General features: G+C 53.6%; 1 protein-coding gene across 2 annotated transcripts in view; it reads right to left on the bottom strand.

Annotated features, from left to right (window-relative positions):
- Positions 1–23495, bottom strand: part of CHST8 (carbohydrate sulfotransferase 8) — a 115065-nt gene that overhangs the window by 56356 nt on the left and 35214 nt on the right. For both annotated transcript variants that reach the window (XM_004595016.2, XM_058674381.1), the window contains exon 2: positions 2748–2963. In XM_004595016.2, coding sequence (XP_004595073.2) covers positions 2748–2856 — 109 coding nt within the window. In that variant the 5' untranslated portion in view covers positions 2857–2963. The remainder of the gene's footprint in view (positions 1–2747; positions 2964–23495) is intronic.

Below are 23495 nucleotides of genomic sequence, written 5' to 3'. Positions count from 1 at the left end.
ACCAACATCCCATACGGGTGGCGGTTCAGGTCCTGGCTGCTTTACTTCTGATCCAGTTCTCTGCTTATGGCCTGAGACAGCTAAAGAGGATGACTCAAGTCCTTGGGCACTCTGTACCCTCCTGGCTTCAGTTTGGTTCAGCTCCAGCCGTTGTGGCTAGTTGTGGAGTGAACCAGAAGATGGAAGATCTCTCTCTCTCTCTCTCCTTTAAATAAATGAATAAATCTTTTCAAAAATAGGATCATTTTACAAACTCTGCCAACCCCACGGAACTGCCCGTGATGTACGGGCAGGCGAAGCTGGCTCCTGGCTCCAAGAGATGCTCAGGTGCTGTTGATATCCTGTAGCTACAGGCGACAGATGAGAAAGACACCAGCCCCCGGGGAGCCCTCAAGCAGCTCACAGGGGCTTCTGCACCTTGTTCCTGCTTTTCCACCTGCCCATTCTCTGCCTGCCTCCTCACAGCATATCCCAAAGAACTCTATGTCCCCTAAAAGTTTACACCATCCTGTGGAGTTTCTTTTGTCGATGAGACCCCTGCATGATCTGGCCGGATCCCATGTCCGCATTTCTCGTGGACAGAACTCCATGGGTGGGGAGAGGCAGCCGCGTGTTGGGGGTGCCCCTGGGACCACTCAGCCGTGAAACTGGACACAGACACTTTGTAAGCACCAGTTTCCAACAGATAAATGTAATCAAGGTTTATATGCTCAGAGAAGCCAACAGGATGGGATTGTTTCACTCCAAAGATCAGAAGAAAATTGTAACTAATGTTGTGGAAAATTACTTTGATATTGCTTTCTTGGTACCGAATCACAATTAGGCGGCTGTGAGAAGCACTGGGAAAGAATAAATGAATAGTAACAAATCAACACAAACAGCTTGTGTCAGGAGCACTTTGTTCAGCGAAAGTAACAAAAGCATTACTTAAAGTTTTATAACTGTGTTTGATAAGGGAGGTGTAGAGCGGCAAGGGTGTCTACCACCTGTCCTGTGGCAAGGGTGGTCCTGCTGCTGGCACCGAAGCAAGATCAGAGCTTGAGTGAGTCCCTGGCAATGCCCCTGGTCTCCCAGATGAAGGGGGACTCTATCTTCAGCTTTACCCCGTGCTATCCACCCTGCCAGGCTGAAACTCCCAGCTCCCCCATCCCCCTAAAATCCTGTGGGCCCCCACCCCACCTGGGACCCCCACCCAGGTGCACTTGGACAGCTGTGCAGGGCAGTGCCAGTTTCTACCCGCAGAAAGGAGCTCTTTGCCCCCACACTAGCAATTCCGGGGACACAACGGCTTGGTCCTGGAGGATATCGCTGATGACTTAGGACATCATGCCAAGCAAACGGCAGATCACACTCATGCTCGTCCCACAGAAAAGTTGACACTGGGCACCTGTATTCCCTGCTCTGGTGTGTGCCCCTGAGCCCATCCCACACCCCCAACATGGTGTGCACTAACGATGGGCAGTACTAGTCCCAACAGGCAGGTTTGGGCATCCTGTGGCCCAAGCTGGCCTCCACGCAGGTAATGAGAGGAGCAATGATGACGCTACTGGATCCTTGTTCTGCCGCTGCGTTGTCATCGGCTATTCTAGGCTCATAAGAAGCTGCAAGGTCCCTGCAGAGCAGCTTGCTTCAGAACAGGAACAGCCAGACCTGCTTCCGCCAGCCGCTGGCTGTGGGGGTCTGGCCAGGCGTGCGTCAGCATCGGCGATTCGTCTGCCACCTCCCAAAGGCCCCAGGTTGTCTCTCTCTTTCACATTCTGTGATGAAAGAAACAACTTCTTCTTTGGCCTGCCCTACACAGGGCCGATAGCAGCGGCTGCCGGCGCCTGGGCTGGGCTCTGGCCTCCTTGCGCTCCTTCCTTCTGCCTTACCCCTGGTGCCCAGGCCCTTCATGTGGGCTTAGGGCCCTCTGTCTGCAGAAGGGAAATATGAGGGGAGGATCTGTGGGGAGCAGGTGCAGCTCTGCTAAGAGTATGAGCCGGAGAGAGCTGCGGTGTGGCTGGGGTGGAGGGTGCAGCCTGGGGAACCCCTCCCTCTGGCTGGCACCCTGAGGCTGTGTGCCCAGCTCCCTTGCTAGGAGCTGCAGGCAGGGGTGGCACAAGAAGCCACACCACCTGACTTCTCCTCTGTCCGCCACTGCCGCTCCATCCTGCCTTGAGTTCACAACACTGAGCAAGCCTGGGGGGGGGGGGTGAATGCGTGGGTCTGTGTGTTCAGATCTTACAAGAGGAGTCATATCACCTTCCTGCCAGGACCCATTGCTGATATTGTGGGGGCCTGGAGACCCTAATTTTCTTTCCTCTCTGGGTAAGCAGTGGGTACTGCTATCCCAATCCATAAGGGTCCCCAGAACCAGGTAGCAAGATTGAACATAACCTGACGGATATACACTTGAAAAAAAGTACTCCCCCTCTCATATCCCATGACAAAGAAATCTCTACAGATGGCAGAACCCTCCTTAAATCTGAGTTTCACTGAAGGCCACCACTGGCTAGAAAGATGGGCAGTGTGGTCATCACCCTTAAGAGGGACACTCATTGCTATGTGCGAGCTGCAGGTCACAGGTCAGAGGTCAGAGCCTTGGCACTGGTGGTCTGACACCAGACACAGCCTTTCCATATTGAGACAGCAGGGAGAAGCCAGGGCACTTCCTCTGGTGCCCCAATCCACGGCTTGCCAAGGCAGCTGTGGAGGTCTGTGCCTTGGAGGGGTTGGAGTAGGGGGCGTTGCTCAGGGCGAGGCCTCACCTGGCACCTGTTGGGGCGCGAACTCTGTGGGGTCCTGCAGGCTGATGAAGAGCAGGAGGCCGGCGGCGCCAAACAGCAGCACGGATGAGAACATGCAGGCCAGCCGCATGGTGCTGGCTTGCTGGGTCTTCAAGGGAACACGATGGGGTCACCTCTGGGGCGCGGGAGGCCCCTTCTTCCTTCATCATCCACACCAGGCGTCCATCAGGCCGAAGTCTGCAGGGCAGAGGGTGAGAGTTAGGGCATCCCAGCGGGTAACCCCAAGAATTGTGGGGTCCCTTTGGAGCTTACCTAGGCATCTCTGTTTAGGGAGGCCTAAGGAAACCCCCTGCAGCTTGTGGTCATGAGCCCAGCTTCTCCCTCGGGTCCTCCTACACCCTGGCAGAACCAGAAACCACATGGAAACACAGGCTCTGGTCGTGGCCTCTGAGGGTGTCCAGTTGGGAGCCTGAGACCCCCAGTGGGATCTGAACCCCAGCCTCCCTGGACCTCCAGATGAACATGTGGCTCCCCAGGCATGGACCTAACTCGAGGCCCGAATCCAGTTCCCCATCGCCAGCAACTGGCTGGAAAGACAGGGACCCCCTTGGCTCTACACCTTTCTAACGCCTCTCTGCAATGTGCTGGGGATGTGGTTTCCATGGAGTGGGAGGCTATGAAACTAAGCTGCCAGGCCCAGCCTGGGCAGCCCAGCACCAGACAGAGCTGTTCTCCCTGGCAGACTACATGGGCTGGTGGGGACTAAGGCCCCATGGAATCTACCACTGAAGTTCTGGCTAGATCATGGCTATCCCCACTTCCCAAATCGTTTGCTGGGAGAGCAGAGATGGGACAGGCTGACACCAGGTTTGGCGGCTCAGGGGATGGGCGCTGACCTCGCTCCCACCCCTGTTGATGGACACTCGCTGCACACTCAGGGTGTGTCTATGTGGCTTGTCCTCACTGTAGTTCCTCCTGTAAGGCAGAGGAAGAATGCCTGATAACCCTAGGCAGGGCTGCGGCTCAACCCAGAAGCACTCCAAGGTCATGAACTGTAGGAGGGAGTTGGGAGTGAGTGTGACTGGAAGAGGCAGGTGTTGAGGATGGGGTCCGTGCAGGCACTTCCTCAAGCCAACATGTGGCCCAGGCTACGGGACACGCCTCCCTCCATCCTTTCACCCAAGGAGCCTGAAGGCAACTTCCCTACCCTGTCACAAAGTAATGCCATGGGCAGTGAGACCAGCAGCGGCTCTGAGACCTCAGGCAGATGGGTGGTGGCAGGCCAGGCCAGCCATGCTGCGCGGCTGCAGGATAATTCCCTGATCAGGCATCCCTGACATGGTGGCCACAGCAGTGGCTGGTCCAGCCTGAGGGACCACCCCTCCCCCACCTGGCTCTGGCTCTGGCTTCTCAGCAAAGCTCCAGAGCTGCTGAGTGTAAATTGCAGGTTTGGGTTTCTCCTCTCTGCAGTCTCTGTAATTATTTTTTCACTCAGTTAACTTTAATTAACCTGCCTCGGGCCTCTCCGCGCCGGGCGCTCAGCTCCCTGGACTGCGACGCACAGGTGGTTCCCACGACCTCCCTGGCTTTTATGCACGGGAGGCAGCATCCAGCTGGCTTCTACCAAGAAAGGCAGCTGCCTCCCACCACCAACCAGGGTCAATCCTGCCCTCCCTAGCCACGTGACCTTAAACTTCAGGGCCCTTCCCTCATGGGACTCTTCTGGGGGGCTGGCAGTACAGCCTCCAGGCCTCACCAAAGGACGGGCTTGCTGTTCAAGCCTCCTGAGCCCCTCCCCAGCAACCATGGGCCTTGCACGCAGGGTCTGCTCCATCAGCTGCCAGCAGCCATGCCGTAGCTTTGTGGGAAGGACGAGCAGAGCCGTCTGGTCTCCCTGACCTTCTCCCAGGCCCTCACAGCAGCAGGCTGAACCCCGTGGGGTAGCCAGCTGTCTCAGACAGGAGTTAGAAGAGTGGAAAGGACATGATGCACAGGCACAGTGAGGACCGGACTCCTGGCGGGGGAGCAGGGAGGTGGTTCAAGGCCTCTCTGGAGAGGCAGCTGCTGCTGGGCACACTCACACAGGCACCCCACCTGGCACCTGCACGGATCCCCATGCAGCACCCCCACATGCGTACATGTGCATGCATGTCTGGGCACACCCTAGTGAGCACCTGCACACACACACATGCCTGTATACACTCTGGCCATCAACTCACACACTTGCACACAGAGCTGATAGCCACCCACAGCAAAGAAGCTGTCACTGGCCTGTGACAATGCCAGCCACAGTAGAGGCTCACTTCCTGAGGCCATTGCGGCCTCCTGAGTCAGACCCCAGGAGGCTAACCTGAACAAGGAGTAGTGGTGACTTTCAACGTCAAAACAGTAAGGGAGCAAGGGAGAGAAGAGAGGACAAATTCATGGCTGGTGCACTCAGCCAGCCGCTAAATTGGCTGAGGAAGGGCTTCCCCATAAAGCACGTGGGATTATCACTCCAGTTTTGTTTAGTAGCTGGTGCTCTGGCTGCCCATCTGCCTGGGGGCGGGGAATAAAATCTGCCCCCCGGCTGCCCCAGGCTGGTGGAGAAGAGAACTCAGGCTGACCTTGCCCCAGCAAAGCAGCGGGAGCATCTGTTGTGTGCAATTGTCCTTTTCCAAAACCCTCCTCTCTGCAGGCTCCCAAGAGAGCAATTGAGTCCCATCCACCGCCAAGCGAGGCTGGTGTTGGAGCTCTGCATGTCTCCCCCCAGCCCTGGCTCTGTCTCTCCGGGGACCATCTGACCAGCCGACTCTGCTCCAGAAATAAACGGCTATCAGAAGTGGGCCGGCCTATCCGCCTGGCCAGTGTGGCTGGGTCCCCTGGATTCGTGGGAAACTCTCACCCACAACACAGGGCTTGGTGGGAAGTCAGCATCAGCTCACAGAATGCTCCACAGCACCCACATTTCTGCTGCCCCCCTAGTTCCAAGAGGGTCTTTGTCTTCAAAGTCTGTGCTATTGTTCAGGTCATGGGGTTCAAAGGCCAGCTGTCTCCCTCACAGGGAGTTGAATAGCTCCCTAGAAGTGGCTGCTGTAACCTGTCCCTGGCTAGGCTAGGGGCAGAGGGAGGGTGGGAGGTGGGACTGCAAATACATTCATAAGTTTGAGCTCCCACAGGGACAGGCCCGCCTTCATTCTGCATGTTGTCCATGGCTCCCTCCTTCTCTCTGTTCCAAGACTGACAAACAAGAAATTCACGCAGCTGGGAGTGGGGCTCATGCAAGAAAAATAAGCAGCCTGTTTCCGCTCCCAGGAGCTCCTGGCCTCCCGGTCATTTGCAGTCCCCGTGGGGAGCTCTCTCCCCAAGGTCTCAATGGCATCACCAGTTTTTACTCTCAGAGAGAGAGAAAAAAAAAAAACCACCAACAGATCCACAAATTAATCTTGTAAACACTTTCAGGGGCTCAGGGCAAGGCCAACGATTCCTCCCATTTCCTTATTTATTTGACTTAAAATTGTGTCTCTTTGGGGAAATTGATTTCAAGGCACAAGCAAGGACGTGGGAACTCGGCCAAAACATGCACCTCCTGTGTCGACGGACTGGCCGGCGGGCAAGCAGACACCCGGATGGCTCCAAGGACACACTGGGCTACAGCTGCTCCAAGGCCTGGACATCCCCCACGCACCCAGGGGCATCCTCTGCCTCTGCACCCCACTCCAGGCAGTGACCTGGGTACACCCATGTGGTCAGGAGCCCAGGGCCTGAGAGTGTTCTCTGTGTGCCTCTCTCCTCTTCACACGGGCAGGAGTGAACAATGACCTCCCTGCTGGCGGAGGCTCCAGGAGAAACAACCAGGAGACAGGCTGCTATGGCAACTTGAGGAGAATGGAGACAGGCACTGCCATCACCTTGAACCCGGGACCGCGCCTTCTGCTGTGGTGCAGAGGGGACCTGGCAGTACGCTCTGTCCCCATTGCCGCAGGCTCCGGGCATTGGTGGCTGACCACCCCCCCCAGCTGCCCCTGTCATCTGCTCCTTGCTGGGCAGAGCGCATGGCCCAGTCCCCTGAGAGCACCGCCTCCATCTGTTTTGTCAGACTACTTCTTGCCTGTGTGCTGTTCCCGCTTACTTCGGAGATGGGCTTTTCTTGATTTCAGCTCATTAAAATCCTGCAGCTAATTAAAACTGCTCTTACGGCAGTGGCGACGAACTCCAGGACGAGTCCCTCCAGCTTTTATGCATAGGCATAAAGTTGTGCTGTTCTGTGAGGGTGATGGACGGCTGCAAATGCTCGGATTTGGTGGTGGAGGGGGCTGCTAGCTCAGTTCTGCTCCTGCCCCACCCCAACTGCTGGGTCTGGGAATGGGGGTAGGGAAGATAGGGCAGGGTGGGGGGGAGTTCAGGTGCTGACCTGGTTCCTAATAGCTCCAGGCCACTGCAACTGCATCCACTTCCCAGGGTTGGAGTGGGGAGGAGTGGGAGACAACTCACCCACCACTCACTCCCTGGTTACAAGGTGGGGCTCCCTCCCATCTCCCTTGGCTGACTGCAGGGAGGAGAAAGGAATTGAAGGTGGAAGCCAAGGTGTACATTGGGCTCCTGTGGCCTCCAGGCCTTGTCCACTAGCAATTCTGCGGCCCAGCCTCCACCATCGCAGGAGGCCAAGGGTACCTGTTAGTGCGTGGTGTTGACCAGACGGTCCTGAGAGCCTCGACCAAGCGCCATAGGCCCTTTATGGCTAGGACTAGAACTGTCATCTCTGCCCAGAACATCTTAGTACCAAGGGCATTTTACTCCAGCGGGGCAGAGTAAGGGCAAAAGCCATTTTCTCTCCCTCCCCTTGCTGTGGAGGAGTCTGGAGGGCCAACTCAACTGAGCACTGATGGGTGTCTCCCCCAGCGCGTGCAGACTCAGATCCCTGAGCAGAGCAGTGTGTGGGCCTCACCACCTCTCTGCATGCCCAGCCCTCAGCACGAAGCCTGGCACAGTCATGGTGGGTCGATAACTACTGCTGCATGTGGACCGAGCGGGCTAATAGATGGGCGAGAATGGAGCCGTCTGGAAGGAGGCACTCCATGGACACAGAATTTTTAAAAGGTCATTTATGTCTCAGGAAGTCACATGTCTGTTTTGATCAAATCGAGGTGAGAACCAGGCTCCCAGAGCAACACAACCCCCTGGGAGCAGAAGAGGTGCGGAAGTGACATTCCCAGTTGGAGACTTGATCAAACCTGGTACGGAGACACCCAAACCACACTCTCCATGAGGACACAACAGAGCCCAGGTCACAGGCTGGAAGACTAACACTCCCTTCAAGTTAAATGTGCAGGGCCTGGCACAATGGTTCAGTGACTAAAGTCCTCGCCTTGCATGCACCGGGATCCCATACAGACGCTGGTTCGTGTCCCAGCTGCTTCACTTCCCATCCAACTCCCTGTTTGTGGCCTGGGAAAGTGGTAAGGATGGTCCAAGGCCTTTGAACCCTGCACCTGTGTGGGAGACCCCGAGGGAGCTCCTGGCTCCTGGCTCTGGATCGGCTCAGCTCTGGCTATTGTGGCTGCTTGAGGAGTGAATCAGTGGATGGAGAATCTTCTTCTCTGTATCTCCTTACCTCTGTAAATCTGCCTTTCAAATTAAAAAAAAATCTTAAAAAGATAAATGTGCACTCTAACTCTGGGTGCCCATTGACATATGCCAAACTTGAAGGTCTTTCTGTGCCTGTCGCTTCTCTGTGCGGTGAGCTTGCAGGGGCTGAGAGGTTGGGGCCGGTGGGGACTTAGGGGTTACGTTCAGGCAGGTGGAGCAAGCCTGGGGATTTCCCCATGTGCTTGGTTCCAGATGGGGTGGGAGGAGGGGAGGGAAAAGCCCTAGATTAGCACGCTGGCATGGTGTGCTTGGGGAACTCTGAATGAGCCTGGATCTTGGGTGTGTTGAGGGGTAAGGTCCCAGGTCAGCAAATGAGCCAGGAGCTTGGGACCCTAGTGGGCAGGCAGAGGTCCAGGCCAGCACACTATTCCACCGGAAGACTGTGCTCTGGAAGTCTAAGATCCAGAAGGCTGGGCTGGGGAATCCATGTGCTTCCAGGAGAAGGAACTGCGGATGGATCAGGGAAAGGGGTAAGGGGATGTGTGAGAGGGAGGACCGCTGAGGGAGTATGTCGCAGATGAGGAATGACTTTTGAGCTACTTCCATCAAAAAGGCCACTGTACTTGCAACTAAGTGGGGGGTGCTGAGATGAGGCAGTTTGGAGGCAGGAAGCTGGAAGACCTTTATGGGTCAGACAGATGCACCAACCCACGTGGGAGACCTGAGCTGGGCTAGTTAGTAGGGTTCACCGTCATCCACCACTCATGAGCACACATTAAAGCTAGGCTGGCAGGGCTAGATCAGTGAGAGCTGAAACAGGGGACAGGTAATGTTAGGCAGGGTCATGACACTAACCAGCACGTTAGAGAATCGGGTCTGCAGCCAGACTATGTGGAGGATATGTGGGCCTACCCCTGTGGAACTGCAATTTCTGTTGGTATGCTCAAGAGCTGAGGTACTGAAGGGCTGAGCTAGGCATGACCATGGAACCCTCCGACACTCATAGGTGCTGGAACTGGGGACAGGCAGGGATGGTCCAGGTTGTAGTACCTGCAGGTGCACCCAAGAAGAGGGTATGGGTGGGCCAGGACACAACGTCCAATAGCTCACACAAAGGCCAAGACAGAGGGGGAAGACTATGCTTGGTAAGGAGCTAGCACCCACTGGCACATGTGAGTTCTGGATCTGGGAATGGACCTGGTGGGGGAACTTGGGAAACTCCCCTGGTGGGCCGTTGCTCCTGTTGGTGAGCATGTGATTCAGGCCTGGATGTCGGTCAGAACAGGCAATGTAGTTCCATCCCTCAGCAACTATCTGGGTTGGTTCTGGATGGGGGGTGGACTGGGCAGGGTTGGGTCAAACCTTAACTCACTGGCATGTGCAGGAGCCAGGCTGGAGTGCAAGGCATGCTGGGCCACACTATCACACCTACTGGTTTGCATGGACCAGGGATGGGAGCAGCCTGGGTAGGGCTAGGCTGCAGCACCTACTGGTGAGAATTGGGACTGGGGGTCGGCTGGGACAGGCCAGGCTGCAGCACCTGATGGCAAAGGCCAGGATGGGGAATTGGCTATGCCAAGCTGGGTCACAGCAACCACTGGCATGTGCAAGATCTGTGGCTGGAAATAGGCCTGCTTGGGGGAACTAAGGAGATGCCACAGCTGGATTGTGGTTCCCATCAGTGAGTGCGAGAGCCGGAATGGGGGCAGCGATCTGGGATGAGCATGACTGCAGTGTCCCATGGCATGGATGTGGCCTGGGTCTAGGTGTGCCAGGCTGAGCTAGAATCCAGCATTCACTGTGCCGGTAGGCAAACTGTGGCCACCTTTCAGATGGACTACAACTCCCACTGGTGAGCATGAAAACCTGAGCTGGGGACAGGCGGTGGCACTTGCAGGCATGAGTGTGGGTTAGATAGTGAAGTCAATTGGTTTGAGATAAGCTTCAATGTCCAATGATGAATATGAGAGCTTAATGGGATGTGGGACTGACTGGACCAGTCTGCTGCACATATTGGCAAGCACAGGGACCAGGGCTGGAAGCGGGCTCTGTGGGGATAACTGGGGGTTTCTCTGACTGGGCTGTAGTTCCTGCTGGTGTACATGTGGGCCGAGTGTGTGGTGGGCAGTCCAGCATCCATTGGTTCACATAAGAGACGGGGCTAGAAAGAGAATTGATCCAGCATTTGCAACTACCAGTGTATGTGTGTGGGCTGATGTGGGTGACAGACTGAGCCAGACCCTGCACTGGCAAGCACACACAAGAGTTAGGTCTGCAATCACCTCAGAGGAGGTTTCTGTGGGGATCCCCCCAGCTGAACCCCTAGATTCAGAACTCCAACAATGGGGAGAATCGCAGGATCTATGGTCTGACCATGTGTCAGAACTGGGCCCCCTCAGTGGTTTAGATGGAGCAGTGGACAGCATGCCCAGATGCACATGGAGAAAATGGTAGTCAAGTGGAACCTGAAGAGGACATCTGGTACCATGGCAGAGGACAAATTGTTTAGCTACCCCAATCAAGCATTGACAGCAAATATTTAGGCGAATGGAAACTCTGAGGTGGACAATATCAGCCAACGAACCTTTGAAGGATTTCCTCATCCTTGGATCGGCCATTGGACTGGATGCCTAAACATGGTTCAACTGACAACTTTAACGTGGAGTTTATTTAACCGCAGTAAAGCAAGTCAATGAAGGCTGCCTGAACAAAGCATTGCAGGATTCATGCTGGGTTCCTGGCCTGATTCTCGGTCCCCGATTTTCTAGATCTCAGCATCCACTCTCATTCAGGATATGCGCTGTAGCTGAGTTCCCAGCTCCCTTGCAGCTCCAGTATTGAGAAAGATGGCCTGAAAACAGAAAGTATCACCTGCAGGGCATGTGGTGCTGTGACAAAGGAGTCTTTCCATGTGAATTTGGGTCATGCCATGCTGTGTCCCAGGGGCTGCTCCTGCCCTGGAATTCTGCCCCCAGAGTACTGACCCACAGTGAGATGGGTATCCAGGGGTTCTGTGGGTTTCTGTGTTCCCCTTGGGCCAGACAGTCCCCGCTGATCTCATTCCTTCCAGGACTGCCCAGGCCTGGAGGGATCAAGGGCCTTGGTGCATGTGTCCAATTCAGCTCTGAGGTTCTTTCTGACACACAGTCAGGTCCATGAGACCTGACCCTAATGCATCCCATCAGGGGCTGCTTCCCACATAGGGCACCAGTTCCTCTGTGTGCGAACTACACTGGGCCCAACTGTCCCCATGTAGCCACAGCCGTTTTCCCTGAGCAGGGAACCAGGGGATCCTATGGCGAGGGACATATCCTCCTCTTTCTCATCCACATCCATGTTAGGGTCCCAGTTGGGAGTCTGAGTGACAGCTTGGTCTGCCGTGACTGTTAGTGGAACAACCTAAAACACACATGAGATTTCTCTGCCTTGCTTCATATGACCCTTTGTGCATGCACAGGATGGTCTCAAAACAAAAAGTTTCATTAAAAAAGAAATCAAGAACTTAGAATTTACAAATTTTTCCACTCTCACCTAACAGAAGCACATTTTAATGTGGTGTCTGTAAATAATAGATAACCATTTTCATGGATTAATGCCATCCCCTGTTATCTAAGAAACGCTTAAAAGTTAAGGGACTATGCCTTTAAAAAGGAAATTTGATGGGCTAGCAACTAATGGTTGATCCCTGTGCATTGTTCAATTGCAAATTGCACTTTAAAAATGCAAACAATTATTAATATTGATTTGGACTAAAACAATATTGAGTTGCAGTATCTTCCCTGCTTTTTTATGAATTACCCTGTGGATACGTGGTGATTATGATAGAGGAGTATTTGCACGCCCAATTTCTTTTCAGTGAGGAACTTTGAACGAGGCTGACGGGATCCATGGATCATGAACTTTCTGGGGACAGAGCTGCCTCTAGAATTCTTGGCCAGGAGCGGAGTTGGCTGTGGCAGGGACTGCCAGGACAGCTTCCCCTTGCTGGGTTATTTCCAAACCCCTATGACAGAGCGCCCGCTAGAAACACCCGTTTCTGGCCTGAAATGGGATTTCGAGTCACAGTTCCTCGAGGAAGGAAAAGAGATTTCTTCTGCTCTGTTCCTGCTCAAGGCTACCTGGGATACAATAGAAACGTCCCATTTAGCTTTCACATAATAGTCTCTTGAAGTGAAAATTATTATTCTGACTTGTCACGGGTTTGGTTCTCTGAAGAAGAGGCTGAGACTGAGTCTAGGGTAGGAGTGGAAGCCATTTACGAAGCACCCACACCTGTAAGAGGGAAAAGGGAAGAAGCGACAGTGGGCAGGAGAGGGAAGTCCAGTAGCGACACAGGACAAGATGGAGGTGTTCTGGGAGTGGGAGGGGCCAATCAGGTCCCGCAGCAGGCAGAGGTGGCTGGGCCTTGCCTTCTTACTGCACTGCATGGCTGAAAGTCAGCTGCCCAGGGAAGGGGGTGATCTCAGAACAGGCAGTGGGGTGCAGCAGAGGCAAAACCAGGAGGATCTGAGAGCTGGAGCTGGCTGCTGACCTCACGCCCTTGCTGAGAAGGCCCAGGCCCCAGCAGAGACGGTCAAAGACCTGGGAAGATGAGACACAGCCGAGGTGATGCAGCAAACAACAGCCCTCCCAGATCCCAGCAACTCAAGCTCTGCCTCTCCGCCCCCATCAGTGCTCTTCTAAACAAAAGCTTAGATCAGACCGTCCTGACCTTCAGTTACCGAGATGCGGAGGTGTGGAAGTCTCCAGAGAAACATGCCAAGTTTGGCTGTGTAAGCAAATGCACTCAGCTCCCGCTCCTCCTGGCCCATTCCTGCGACGTGCACGCATGCGTACACACACGTGCATGCACTCACTGGCACACACGCACTCCTGGACCATTATCTCATGCCGACAGAAGGCGGGGGGACACGGATTATTTGGGTTAAGGGTTCCCCTGAAAGTACAGCCTGGAGAGCAGCTCCACCCAGCAGAGCCACTGGACCCTGCTAAGAGCAGCCAGGGAGGCATGAAAGCTGCAGGGCCAGCCTGCTTTTACTTTTAGAAAGCACTGAGCTATTCACATTTTCCAGCTGCTCTGACATCCATAGCCACAGCAGGGAAAATTACAGGGAAGAAGAAATTGCATATTTACTCCTCAAAATTGAAAGTTGGGGTATAATACAGACAGAAGGAGTGTGTGAGTAAACCCTGCGTGCCCTGGCCCCTGGCAGGGGGTGACTGCCTCCAAGCTGCAAATCAGCAATCCAGAGACTCCCGAGGAGGAGACAAAGGCAAAGGCAGTTTGGCTTCCTTCCAGGGAATCCCTCTCCCTGTGGCTGGCACAAGGAGGCCCTTGAGAACTTGCCTTTGTGTGTTAATAGTGCCCTGGCTCTGTGCTCAGGTGAACAGTGGTGAGCAAAGCCAGAACCAGTAAGAAGGCAGCAAAGGGCAGGGGGCGGCCTGGCACCTCAGGGCTAGGAAGGTGCTTTTGTTGCAATGCTGTAGAGTCCAGCAGCTGCCTCCATGGGACTATACAGAAGACGTGCATGGCCATGCCCTCTGGAGGCAGGCTGGCTACTCTAAGCCATGAGATCATCCTACTCTTTTTCAGTTTTCCTGGAACGCTCCTCTGAACACACAGGTCTCTTCGAGGCTCCACGACCAAGCACAGGGCAGAAACATCAACTCTCCTGGGCCTATCTTGGATGCTCTGTGGAGAAATATATTTCTCTCCGGCCACAGTCTGGGGACAGTGTTTGAAGTGACCTAGAGTGCTAACGAGACAAAAGTCTGCTTCCTTTATGAAACTCTCCCTATGTCTCCTCCAGCTGATATCCTTGTTCCTAAGTCTCCCCATGCCACTGGCTCCCTGAAATACCTTCACTGTCCTCACAGGATGCTGAGGAATTTTGGCCCACCCTCAATCCTTACATCTACTCACCCCACCCCCATTCAATTGCAGACTCAGCCTCCTGGCAGGTGCCAGACCAGTGGTGCAGTTTGGATTCAGCACCAGTGGCCTGGACAGCTCCCCTCCTCTGCAAGGGGCCTGGGTGGCATTGCTAGGCACCGCCCTGCTTGAAAACCTCCAAGGGCCCAGGCTAGGTGAGGCACCCTCTGCTGTAGTCCAGGACCCCAAGGCTCTCTTCATACGTACATACAGTATAAGGAAGAAAGAGTGGCACTCTGCCTGCCTGCCTGCTACTCAGCAAGTGGAGGACCCTGGCCATCTTCAGCTAGGTGTCTGAGCTTTGGTTTCCTGAGTGGTAAGCAGATGCTTGCTGTGCTGACACTGCAGGGCTGTCTGTTAAGGGTGGATGGCCGAGCTCCATGCAAGCCTGTGGGCTAAGGGTCCCGGGCCACTCACTCTCTGCAGGGTGTTTGCCCCTCTGCAGCCAGGCATGCCTCCCTCCAAAGGGCTTACGGTGAATCTCACCCAGCAGCTCCTGAACTTGCCACTTGGTTCCTACTTTCCTGACTCCTGCTGGATCCCATCCTTCAGTCTCAAGGACGCAGACAGAAGCTCTGTCAACCATGGTGCCCTGTAACATCTGTCTGCCAGGCTGCAACAAGGGGGCCAGGCTTGCAGACGAGCAACCCCCAGCCAACAGGGAGCATCTTCAAGCAGAATGCATCCCCATGGGTTCCATGCCTGTGTTGGGGACCACCTGTTGACTGACCACATGACGGGTCCCTGGAGCCCTGGCGATTTTCAGGGTTGCTGAAAAGAAGGATGACACAGAGGGAAACACTCTCTTACGATGGGCCCAAAGCAGCTGCTCACTGGTCTTCAGGGAACACCTGACTGAAGCAGCCCCTCTCCCCCATCGAAACAGCAAGCTGACACTTCAATGATGGAAATTATTTTTTTTAAATGACCTACCTCAAGATTTTCAGTAGTAGATTCAGAGCTTCTAATTTGGAAACCTGAACCTCTAGCTTAAAATTTCCTGACAAATACACACGCAGTTATATTTTTAGAGATTTATTTATTGGGGCTAGTGCCGTGGCACAGTGTGCTAAGCTGCAGCCTGTAGCACCAGCATCCTATAAAGGTGCTGGTTCAAGTCTCAGCTGCTCCATTTCCAATCCAGCTCCCTACTACTGTGCCTAGGAAAGCAGTGATGGATAGCTCAAGTGCCTGGACCCCTGCACCCACATGGGAGAACTGGAGGAGCTGCTGTCTCCTGGCTTTGGATGGGCCCAGTTGTGACCACTGAAGTGAACCAGCTGATAGAAGACATCTGTGTGTGTGTGTGTGTAACTCTGCTTTTCAAATAAATAAAACTTTTAAAAATATTTATTTATTTACTGGGAAGGCAGAGAGAGAGAGAGAGGGAGATAGCTGCTGGTTCGCTTTCCAAATAGTTGCACTGGCCAGAGCTAGGCCAGGCTGAAGCCAAGAGCCTGAAAGTCAATCCAATTTTCCCAAGTGGGAGTCAGGGACTCAAAACACTCAAGCCATCCTCCTCTGCTTTCCCAGGTGCATCAACATGGAGCTGGATCAGAAACAGAGAAGTCAAAACTTGAACTGTCACTGCAATATGGGATGCCAGCATCACAGGCCGTGTTTTCACCTGCTGTACCACAGTGCCAACCCCATGTCTGGCAGTGCCAATCAAAAATCAAGTCCTGCACTGCAACCCACCCAATGCCATCCTCGTGGTGGCAAACATGGTTCAGACTGCATCCAGGACTCCTGCATACAAACGACATCTACGGGTTCCAGGAGTTTTGTGCAAACTCAGCTGAGTGGCAGCAAGTCAGTAAGCCAGCTGCCAGGGCAGCCTTGTGGGTCGGCAGCCAGTCCTCAGAACTCTCAAACTTGAAAACAACACCCAAGCAGAAACACAGCTTGTGATGCATGACAACGGCACCAGCCACCGCCTGGAGGGTGGTCAGTGGGGTGAGGCCCAGGAGGTGGGACGCCCTTCTCAGCACGCACACACTCACGCACCTGCACCTGCTGAATGGGTATGGCACCTGCCTCCTCAAGATTCTTACACTAAAGTTCTGACATTCGGTACTGCAAACTGTGAACTTGCTCGGGGAAAGGACCACTGTGCAATCATTAAGAGCAGCAAAAGGATCCCCTAATGTAAGGTGATGCATCCTTGGAAAAGAGGAGCTCAGGATACACCCATACCAGGCAGAAATCTCCAAGTCAAGGAATGAATGCCAACAATTTGCAACAGCCGATCCTTCCCTTACATCTCTCAGAAGGAATCAACCCTGCCGACACCTTGATTTTTAGACTCCCAACCTGCCCAGCTGTGAGACAATCAATTTCCGCTATTGAAGCCTCCCAGCCTGCGGTATTTTGTTGCTTCAGCCCAAGCTGACTCATTCAGGCCCCACAGCAGGAATGCTTGGCCTTGACCTCCAGGGCAGCCTCCTTGGTGGGATGCGGAGTTGCCAGGAAACCAGCTCTCAGCCAGTTCCACAGTTGCCATGAGCAGTGCTTGCAGATGGCAGTGTCAGGCTGAACGTTTAACACACACACATCAACCAGGATGCATCTGCAGGTGGGTGGCAGAGAACCCTTGGCAGTGGGATCCAGGTCCCTCCTGTGGTTCTGCTCCTGTCTCCTGGGGGCAGACTTTATTCTCAGTGGGTGCAGCCGGAATCCAGGCTATAGGGATCCTTGTTATGTCCAGCGGGAAGAAAGAAGCCCTGTCCTCAATCTGGGAACAAAATTCCCAGCCCCTGGGTTGATGGAAGATGCTGTTATGAGACTGAGAATGCCCCGAGGCGGGGGCAGGCCTGGGTGACTAGATCCAGGCGGATGCAACTGTTCTCTCTGGAGCCGGGGGAAGGGTCAGAGGAGACAGGCTGTGGAGTTGGCCGTTGAGCCCATGACGCATCCTTCCCTTTGCTCCATTCAACAGCTCAGGGAGCCACTATCCCGCTTATCTCTGAGAAAGGGATGTAGGCTCAGAGGGGCTCAGTGACCTTGGCAGTGGGGCCAGGACTGAAACTCAAGTCTGATTCTGTATATCATGCCACTCCCCCTGTCGAGTTCAGCACCAGTCAGGCTTGTAACTGGCTAAGAATGTGGTCCCATCTTGAGTCTGTCTGTCGAGTGCGGTCAAGGCCACTGCCATGGAGCCTAGCCCTTGGCACCCTCAGCATACACTGTACATCCAGCCCACGTCCCAGAACACCACTGAGCCACAGACTCCTGAGGCACTGGCTCACAGCTTTCAAGTGGACAGTGGCCTCAGTGGTAGCTTAAGCGATAGAGAGATATCTGAAGGAAGACCTGACAGGCCATGACTGCATGTGTGTGTGTGTGTGTGTGTGTGTGTGTGTGTGTGTGTGTGTGTGTGTGTGTGCACGCGCACGCAGACACATCCCTGGCTTTATTCTGTGTGCTCTATGTCTGTGGGGATCAGGTGCCAAGTGGATGCATGGGCACACACACATGTTCCAGAGCATCCCTTTCCTCCACCAGCGGTCCCAGGCAGCCCATGCCCTGCTCTGGTACCCGGCAGTTGAATTCCCACCCCCCGCCCAGTCCCGAGCAGCTGTTGCTCTAGCTCAGCAGTGCTTCCTCCTAGGGGCTGCCCAGGAGCCTGCCTCATGACAGAGGAGAGAGCAGGCACTCAGTCTGAAAGGAGGTGGGGGGAAGGGGTCCTGAGCCAGGGTAGCGGGAAGGGGGCTGCACAGTGGCGGCTCAGCAGGCCCAGCTGCCATCTGCGCGCCCGCCACACACCCCCTCCATCGCCTCTCTGCCCCAGGGTGCATCACTCTGGCGACCCCCGGGGAATTGGAAGCTAATTTTCCACGATCATTAGTGATGGGAAGACCTCAGGTTCTGCCTTTAATTAAAGTCAAACGTGGGACTGAGGCGCGGCGCTGCGTGCAGACGTCCTCCTCTCCCTTGCAGAAGCCATATGCAAATAATTAAGCAAGGCATGGAAGCCATAATTAAAAATTTCACAAACCCCCTCATTAGCTGAGCAGTTTTGCACAGAGAAGCGGGACTGTGCCCCTCCCCCATGCTGGTGGCAGTTCCTGCAGATGGCTAATTGGGCTGCGGGTAGTGGCAGGGCCACACCCAGGTCCCAGTGCACCTGACAAGAAGCTGGCAGGGTTCATCGACTCCCAGGCAGGCAGTGGAGACCTCTCACCTCCAGCCGGGTCACCCCTAGCCAAGGACAGTACTCCCTGCGCAAGGTGGGTAAACTCATCCCAGGATAAAGTGGCGAGGACACATACAGTCCAGGGCCCTGGGCTGGGCACAGTGCAGATGCTCCGGCAGCAGTGGGGAGGGAGATCTGAGGCAGCCACCGCAGCCCCCTCCAACAGTGTACCCAGGATGGGAGGGAGCAGGTTTGGGAAATTCCTTCTCTTTCCTGAGGCCCTCTGACCCTTACCATGAAAGCAGATGTTCTTCAGGTCCCCGCATGGGGTGACCCCACTCAAGACAAAAGCCCTGGGCAGGACCCTCCCTAATCACCCCCATACCCCAGAAAGAGGATCTAGGCTCCAGCTTCAGTGACAGCCCCAGAACTTGGAGGAGGGTGGGAGGAAAGCAGGCAACACATGTGACCTCATTGAGGTTCCCTTCTTCTTGCCTTACCCTAGGTCCCACCGTACCCTCGGTGCCCCTACAGATGTCCGTCCAACTCACATCATGTCCCCAACATCAACCCCATTAGATGAGCCAGCACAGACATGAGCCACACCGCTCATTGACATTTCCAAATGAATATTCACTTGTCCGATCGTGGCCCCTTGTCTGACCTTGGAAGGCACCGTGCTCCCAGGGTCACTGATCGCCAGGGTCGGGTCCTCGCACTCCCACAGTGAGACACCTACCCATTCTGTGCCACTGACAGTGGCTCCCCTGGACGTGGGGTGAGGGTCTCCTCTTATGTCTTGATTCTGCCAGGGTCCCTGAACCCAGCCCTCTCCAGTTCAGGTTTCCCCTTCCTGGCAGCTCATTCTCCGTCTCCACTGCTACACAGAGGGAATGTAGACCCAGGCCCCTCTGTGCCCCAGCACCCTGGAAGCAGCAGGTGGATCCCCCTTGACTATCTGTTTCCTTTCTCCTTTTTTTCCACTTTTGATAGCCCTTTATTGTCTACTTATGAAAGCCACGCCCCCAGCCCTCTGAGCCCCACCCTGCCTTCTGTTGCTGCCTGTGACCCAAACCTGCACTATCCAGCACTGGCAGTCACACAGATGTGACGCGAGGTGTTCTTACAAGATTTTTTTCAAGATTTTAATTTGTTTGTATTTATTCGAAATCAGTGTGGGAGAACCACTTCCCCTCCAGCAGTTACCTCCCAAAATGCCCACCAACGTCCAGGTTTGGGCCAGGCTAAAGTCAGGGACCCAAACCAGGTCTTCCACATGGGTGGTCAGGACCCAAGTACCAGAGCCATCACCCACTGCCTCCCAGGTTGCATATGAACAGGAACCCAGACAGCAGAGTGGAGCAAGACCTCAGGCATTCTGCCACAGGCACTGGCATCCCAGCAGCAAGCTGTTGTGCCAAACCTCCTCCCTCATCTAATTGTTTTAAGTTTATTTTTTAAAGATGTATTTCTATTAGAAAGTCAGATACACAGAGAGGAGGAGAGACCAGGAGGAAGAGCCTTCCTCTGTTGATTCACTCCCCAAGTGGCTACAACAGCTGGAGATGAGCCGACCCAGATCCAGGAGCCCAGAGCTTCTTCCGGGTCTCCCATGTGGGTACAGGGTCCCAAGGCTTTGGGCCGTCCTCCACTGCTTTCCCAGGCCACAAGCAGGGAAATGGATGGGTAGCAGCGCCTCCAGGATTAGAACCGATGCCCTTATGGGATCCCAGAGCATGCCAAGTGAGGACTTTAGCCACTAGGTTACTATGCTGGGCCCTAAAGATTTATTTTAATGTAAAGGTAGACCAGATTTATGGGGAGAAGGAAACAGAAAGATTTTTCATCTGCTGGTTCACTCCCCAATGGCCACAAAGGCTGGAGCTGGACCTATACAAAGCCAGAGGCCAGGAGCTTCTTCCAGGTCTCCCACGCAGGTGCTGGGTCCCAAGGCTCCCTTGACTGCTTTCCCAGGCCACAAGCAGGGAGCTGGAAGAGAAATGGAGTAGCTGGGTTACGAACCAGCAGCCATATGGCGTCCCAACACTGTTAAATGAGGTATAGCCATTGAGTCATCGCACCGGTCCCAATTTGCTTTTTAAATATGCATTTATTTATTTTTAAAGTCAACACGAAAGAGAGAGATCTTGCATCCGCCATTTCACTCCCCAGATGGCCATAAGCAGGGTCCAGGAACACCAGCCTGGTGTTTAAATAAGGGTGACAGGAGCCCAAATACTTGTACCATCCTCTGTGGCTTTTCAAGCACATTAGCAGGGAGCTGAGTTAGAAGCGGAGCAGCAAGGACATGAACAGGTGCCTATATGAGATGTTAGTGTTACAGGGGGTGCTTTACCTGCTGGGCCACACACTGGCCCTTGATTTTTTTTTTGTAAGACTTATTTTATTTTTTGAAAAGCAGATACACAGAGATCAAGGAGAGACAAAGAAAGAGGGAGAGAAAGAAAAAGATCTCCAATCTGCTGGTTAACTTCCTAGAGCAGCAAGGCCAGGGCTGAGCCAGTTTGAAATCAGGAGCCAGGAGCTTCAGCTGCGTTTCCATTGGGTCCAAGGGCCCAAGTACTTGGGTCATCCTCCACCCATTTTTCAGGCACATTAACAGGGAGTTAGAATGGAAGTAGAGTATCTGGGACTCAAACTGGTGCCCATATCAGATGCCAGCACTGTAAGCAGTGGCTTAGCTCTCTATACCACAACGCCACCCTCCCCCTCTACCCTCCACCTTCACCAGGTTTTTTAATAAGGACTCAGGTGATCAATCAGGATGAGGCTCTTGGAGCTGTGCCTGGAGTAGCGAGTGTGCAGTTACGTTGGCGACTGCTTGGGGGAAGATGAATGGCGCTCCCCCAAGTGCTTCTCTCATGGGCAGTTCCATCAACCTGCAGTTGGCAAGGCCTGAGTGCCCATGAGGAGTGAGAGCTGCGTGAGCTGCCAGCGGAGCTCTCCAGGAAACGCCTCACGAGCGCATGCTGCAGGCAGTGCCACAAATACGCCACTGCTGGACAGGGCTTCCAGGAAGGTGGCCCCCGAGCATCACACTGAGACAGGGAAGCACCTGCTGGCCTTGGGCTACCTCTACAGGCAATGGGGCTGGTGTTAATTTTTAAGTTGTGTGATTGCAAAACTATCTCCACTGAGTCTGCTGATGTTGGGAAACACCATTTGGAGAGTGTGCCGCCCGCCGGTGGTGATTTCTATGAGGACTGAAACCAAACCAAAACCAAACCAAAAACCAAAAAAACAAAACCTTATAACCTTTACCAAGCACCTTTGGTCAACTTGAGATCCAAAGGACCCCGAGGGTGCTTCAGAAAGTTTGTGGACAATGAAATTAATAAGTAGAAGGCGGCGTGATGGTGCAGTGAGCGGTGCCAGCATCCTGTGCGGGTGTCAAGTCCTGGCTGCATCATTTCTGATCCAGTCCCTGCTAATACATCAGGGAAAGTTCACGTGTTTGGGTCCCTGCCATCCACGAGGGAGAGCCGGATGGAGGGCTCCAGCGGTGGCCAGCCCCACCCTGGTTACTGTGGCTATTTGGAGAGTAAACCAGGAGATGGAAGATCTCTCTCTCTCCCTTTTGTATAAATAAAAATATCTTTTAAAAGATGCTTAGCTCTGTGCAAAAAAAACCTTTTTGAAGTACAAGAAGTTTTTTTTGTTCTTTTGCATAATCTGCAGCTTCCAGAATCTTTCTGAGGACTCCCCATAGGCCCTGGGTTTTGTGTTTTTTTTTTTTTTTTGCATCAAAATAAACTTATCTTTTAATTCTATTTTGAAGTGCCCTTGTTTCACTGAATCAGGAAAACAGCCTGGCATTCTGTTTCTTCTTTTTTTTTTTTCTTTTCTTTTTACATAATTATTTTGCTAGCAAGGTTGAAGTCTCCTAAAAAAATTGGCAAAATGCTAGAACCTGAGGCTTGGCATGAAATGATGGAGTGTATTCTGAAAATATTTGCACAGTTCTCCTCCGTATCCACACACACACACACACACACACATGCATGCACACACACTAAAAAATCTTGTCTTGAATTCAGAATCACTGGAACCTATAATGGAAGTACAATATTGTTTTCCAATTTAGCTCATTTATTTCGTAGAAATTTGACTCCGGTTTGGAGACCTCCTCAATCCCACTGGTAGCCTTGGAGGCTTATAGACACAGCATTTTCTCAATGACAGCATCTTTGAGGGGAAAAAAAATACATTTATTTATTTGAAAGCAAGAGTCACAGAGGGAAAGAGGGAGACACAAAGAAAGAGAATCTGCTATCCATTGATTCATTCACCCAAAGGCTGCAAAGGCAAAGAACCTTTCGCGTCAGACCAAAATCAGGAACCTGAACGTTCTCAGGGTCCCTCCCATGTGCCTGGAAGGGTCCCAGGCACCATGCTCAAGGATCCCCACAGAAACAAAGCAAAACCAGAAGTCCTGAGGCTCCAGTGTGGTTTGCAGGTGGCACAATGGGCAGTACCACTGGCCAGGCACCTGTTCACACCTGGACCTCAAGCAGCAAGAAGGGGGTCTGTGTGCTCGCAAGTTCATTTTGCTTGTGAGCCCAAAGATCCATGCCTCTGGCTGGGAGTAAAGATGAAATTATGCAAGTTTCTTGCTTTCTAGCTTGTAGGGTTAGGTCCAGCCTCACCTCTCAGAAAGGTTGATGTTGGAGCCCGTGGCTTGCATGCACTAGCCCGTGGCTAGTGGCTTGCATGCGCCGGGATCCCATATGGGTTCGAGTTCATATCCCAGCTGCTCCACTTCCCATCCAACTCCCTGCTTGTGGCCTGGGAAAGCAGTCGAGCAAGGCCCAAAGCCTTGGGACCCTGCACCTGTGTGGGAGACCCAGAAGCAGCTCTGGGCTCCTGGTTTCAGATCGGCCCAGCATCGTCTGTTGCGGCCACTTGGGGAATGACTCAGCAGGTGCAAGATCTTCCCTCTCTGTCTCTCCTTCTCTCTGTAAATCTGACTTTCCAATAAAAATAAATAAAATCTAAAACAAAAAAAAGGTTGATGTTGAGGATGCTTTTTATTGAGCTGTTTGAAAGAGATGGAAGACACAGATCTCCCACCTCCTGGTTCACACAAAGGGCCAGTGTCTGGGCTGAGTCAGGG

Source organism: Ochotona princeps, chromosome 16 (assembly GCF_030435755.1).
Source record: "Ochotona princeps isolate mOchPri1 chromosome 16, mOchPri1.hap1, whole genome shotgun sequence".
NCBI lineage: Eukaryota > Metazoa > Chordata > Mammalia > Lagomorpha > Ochotonidae > Ochotona > Ochotona princeps.
Note: the sequence above shows the minus strand (reverse complement) of the source record. Positions and strands in the feature narration are given on the sequence as shown.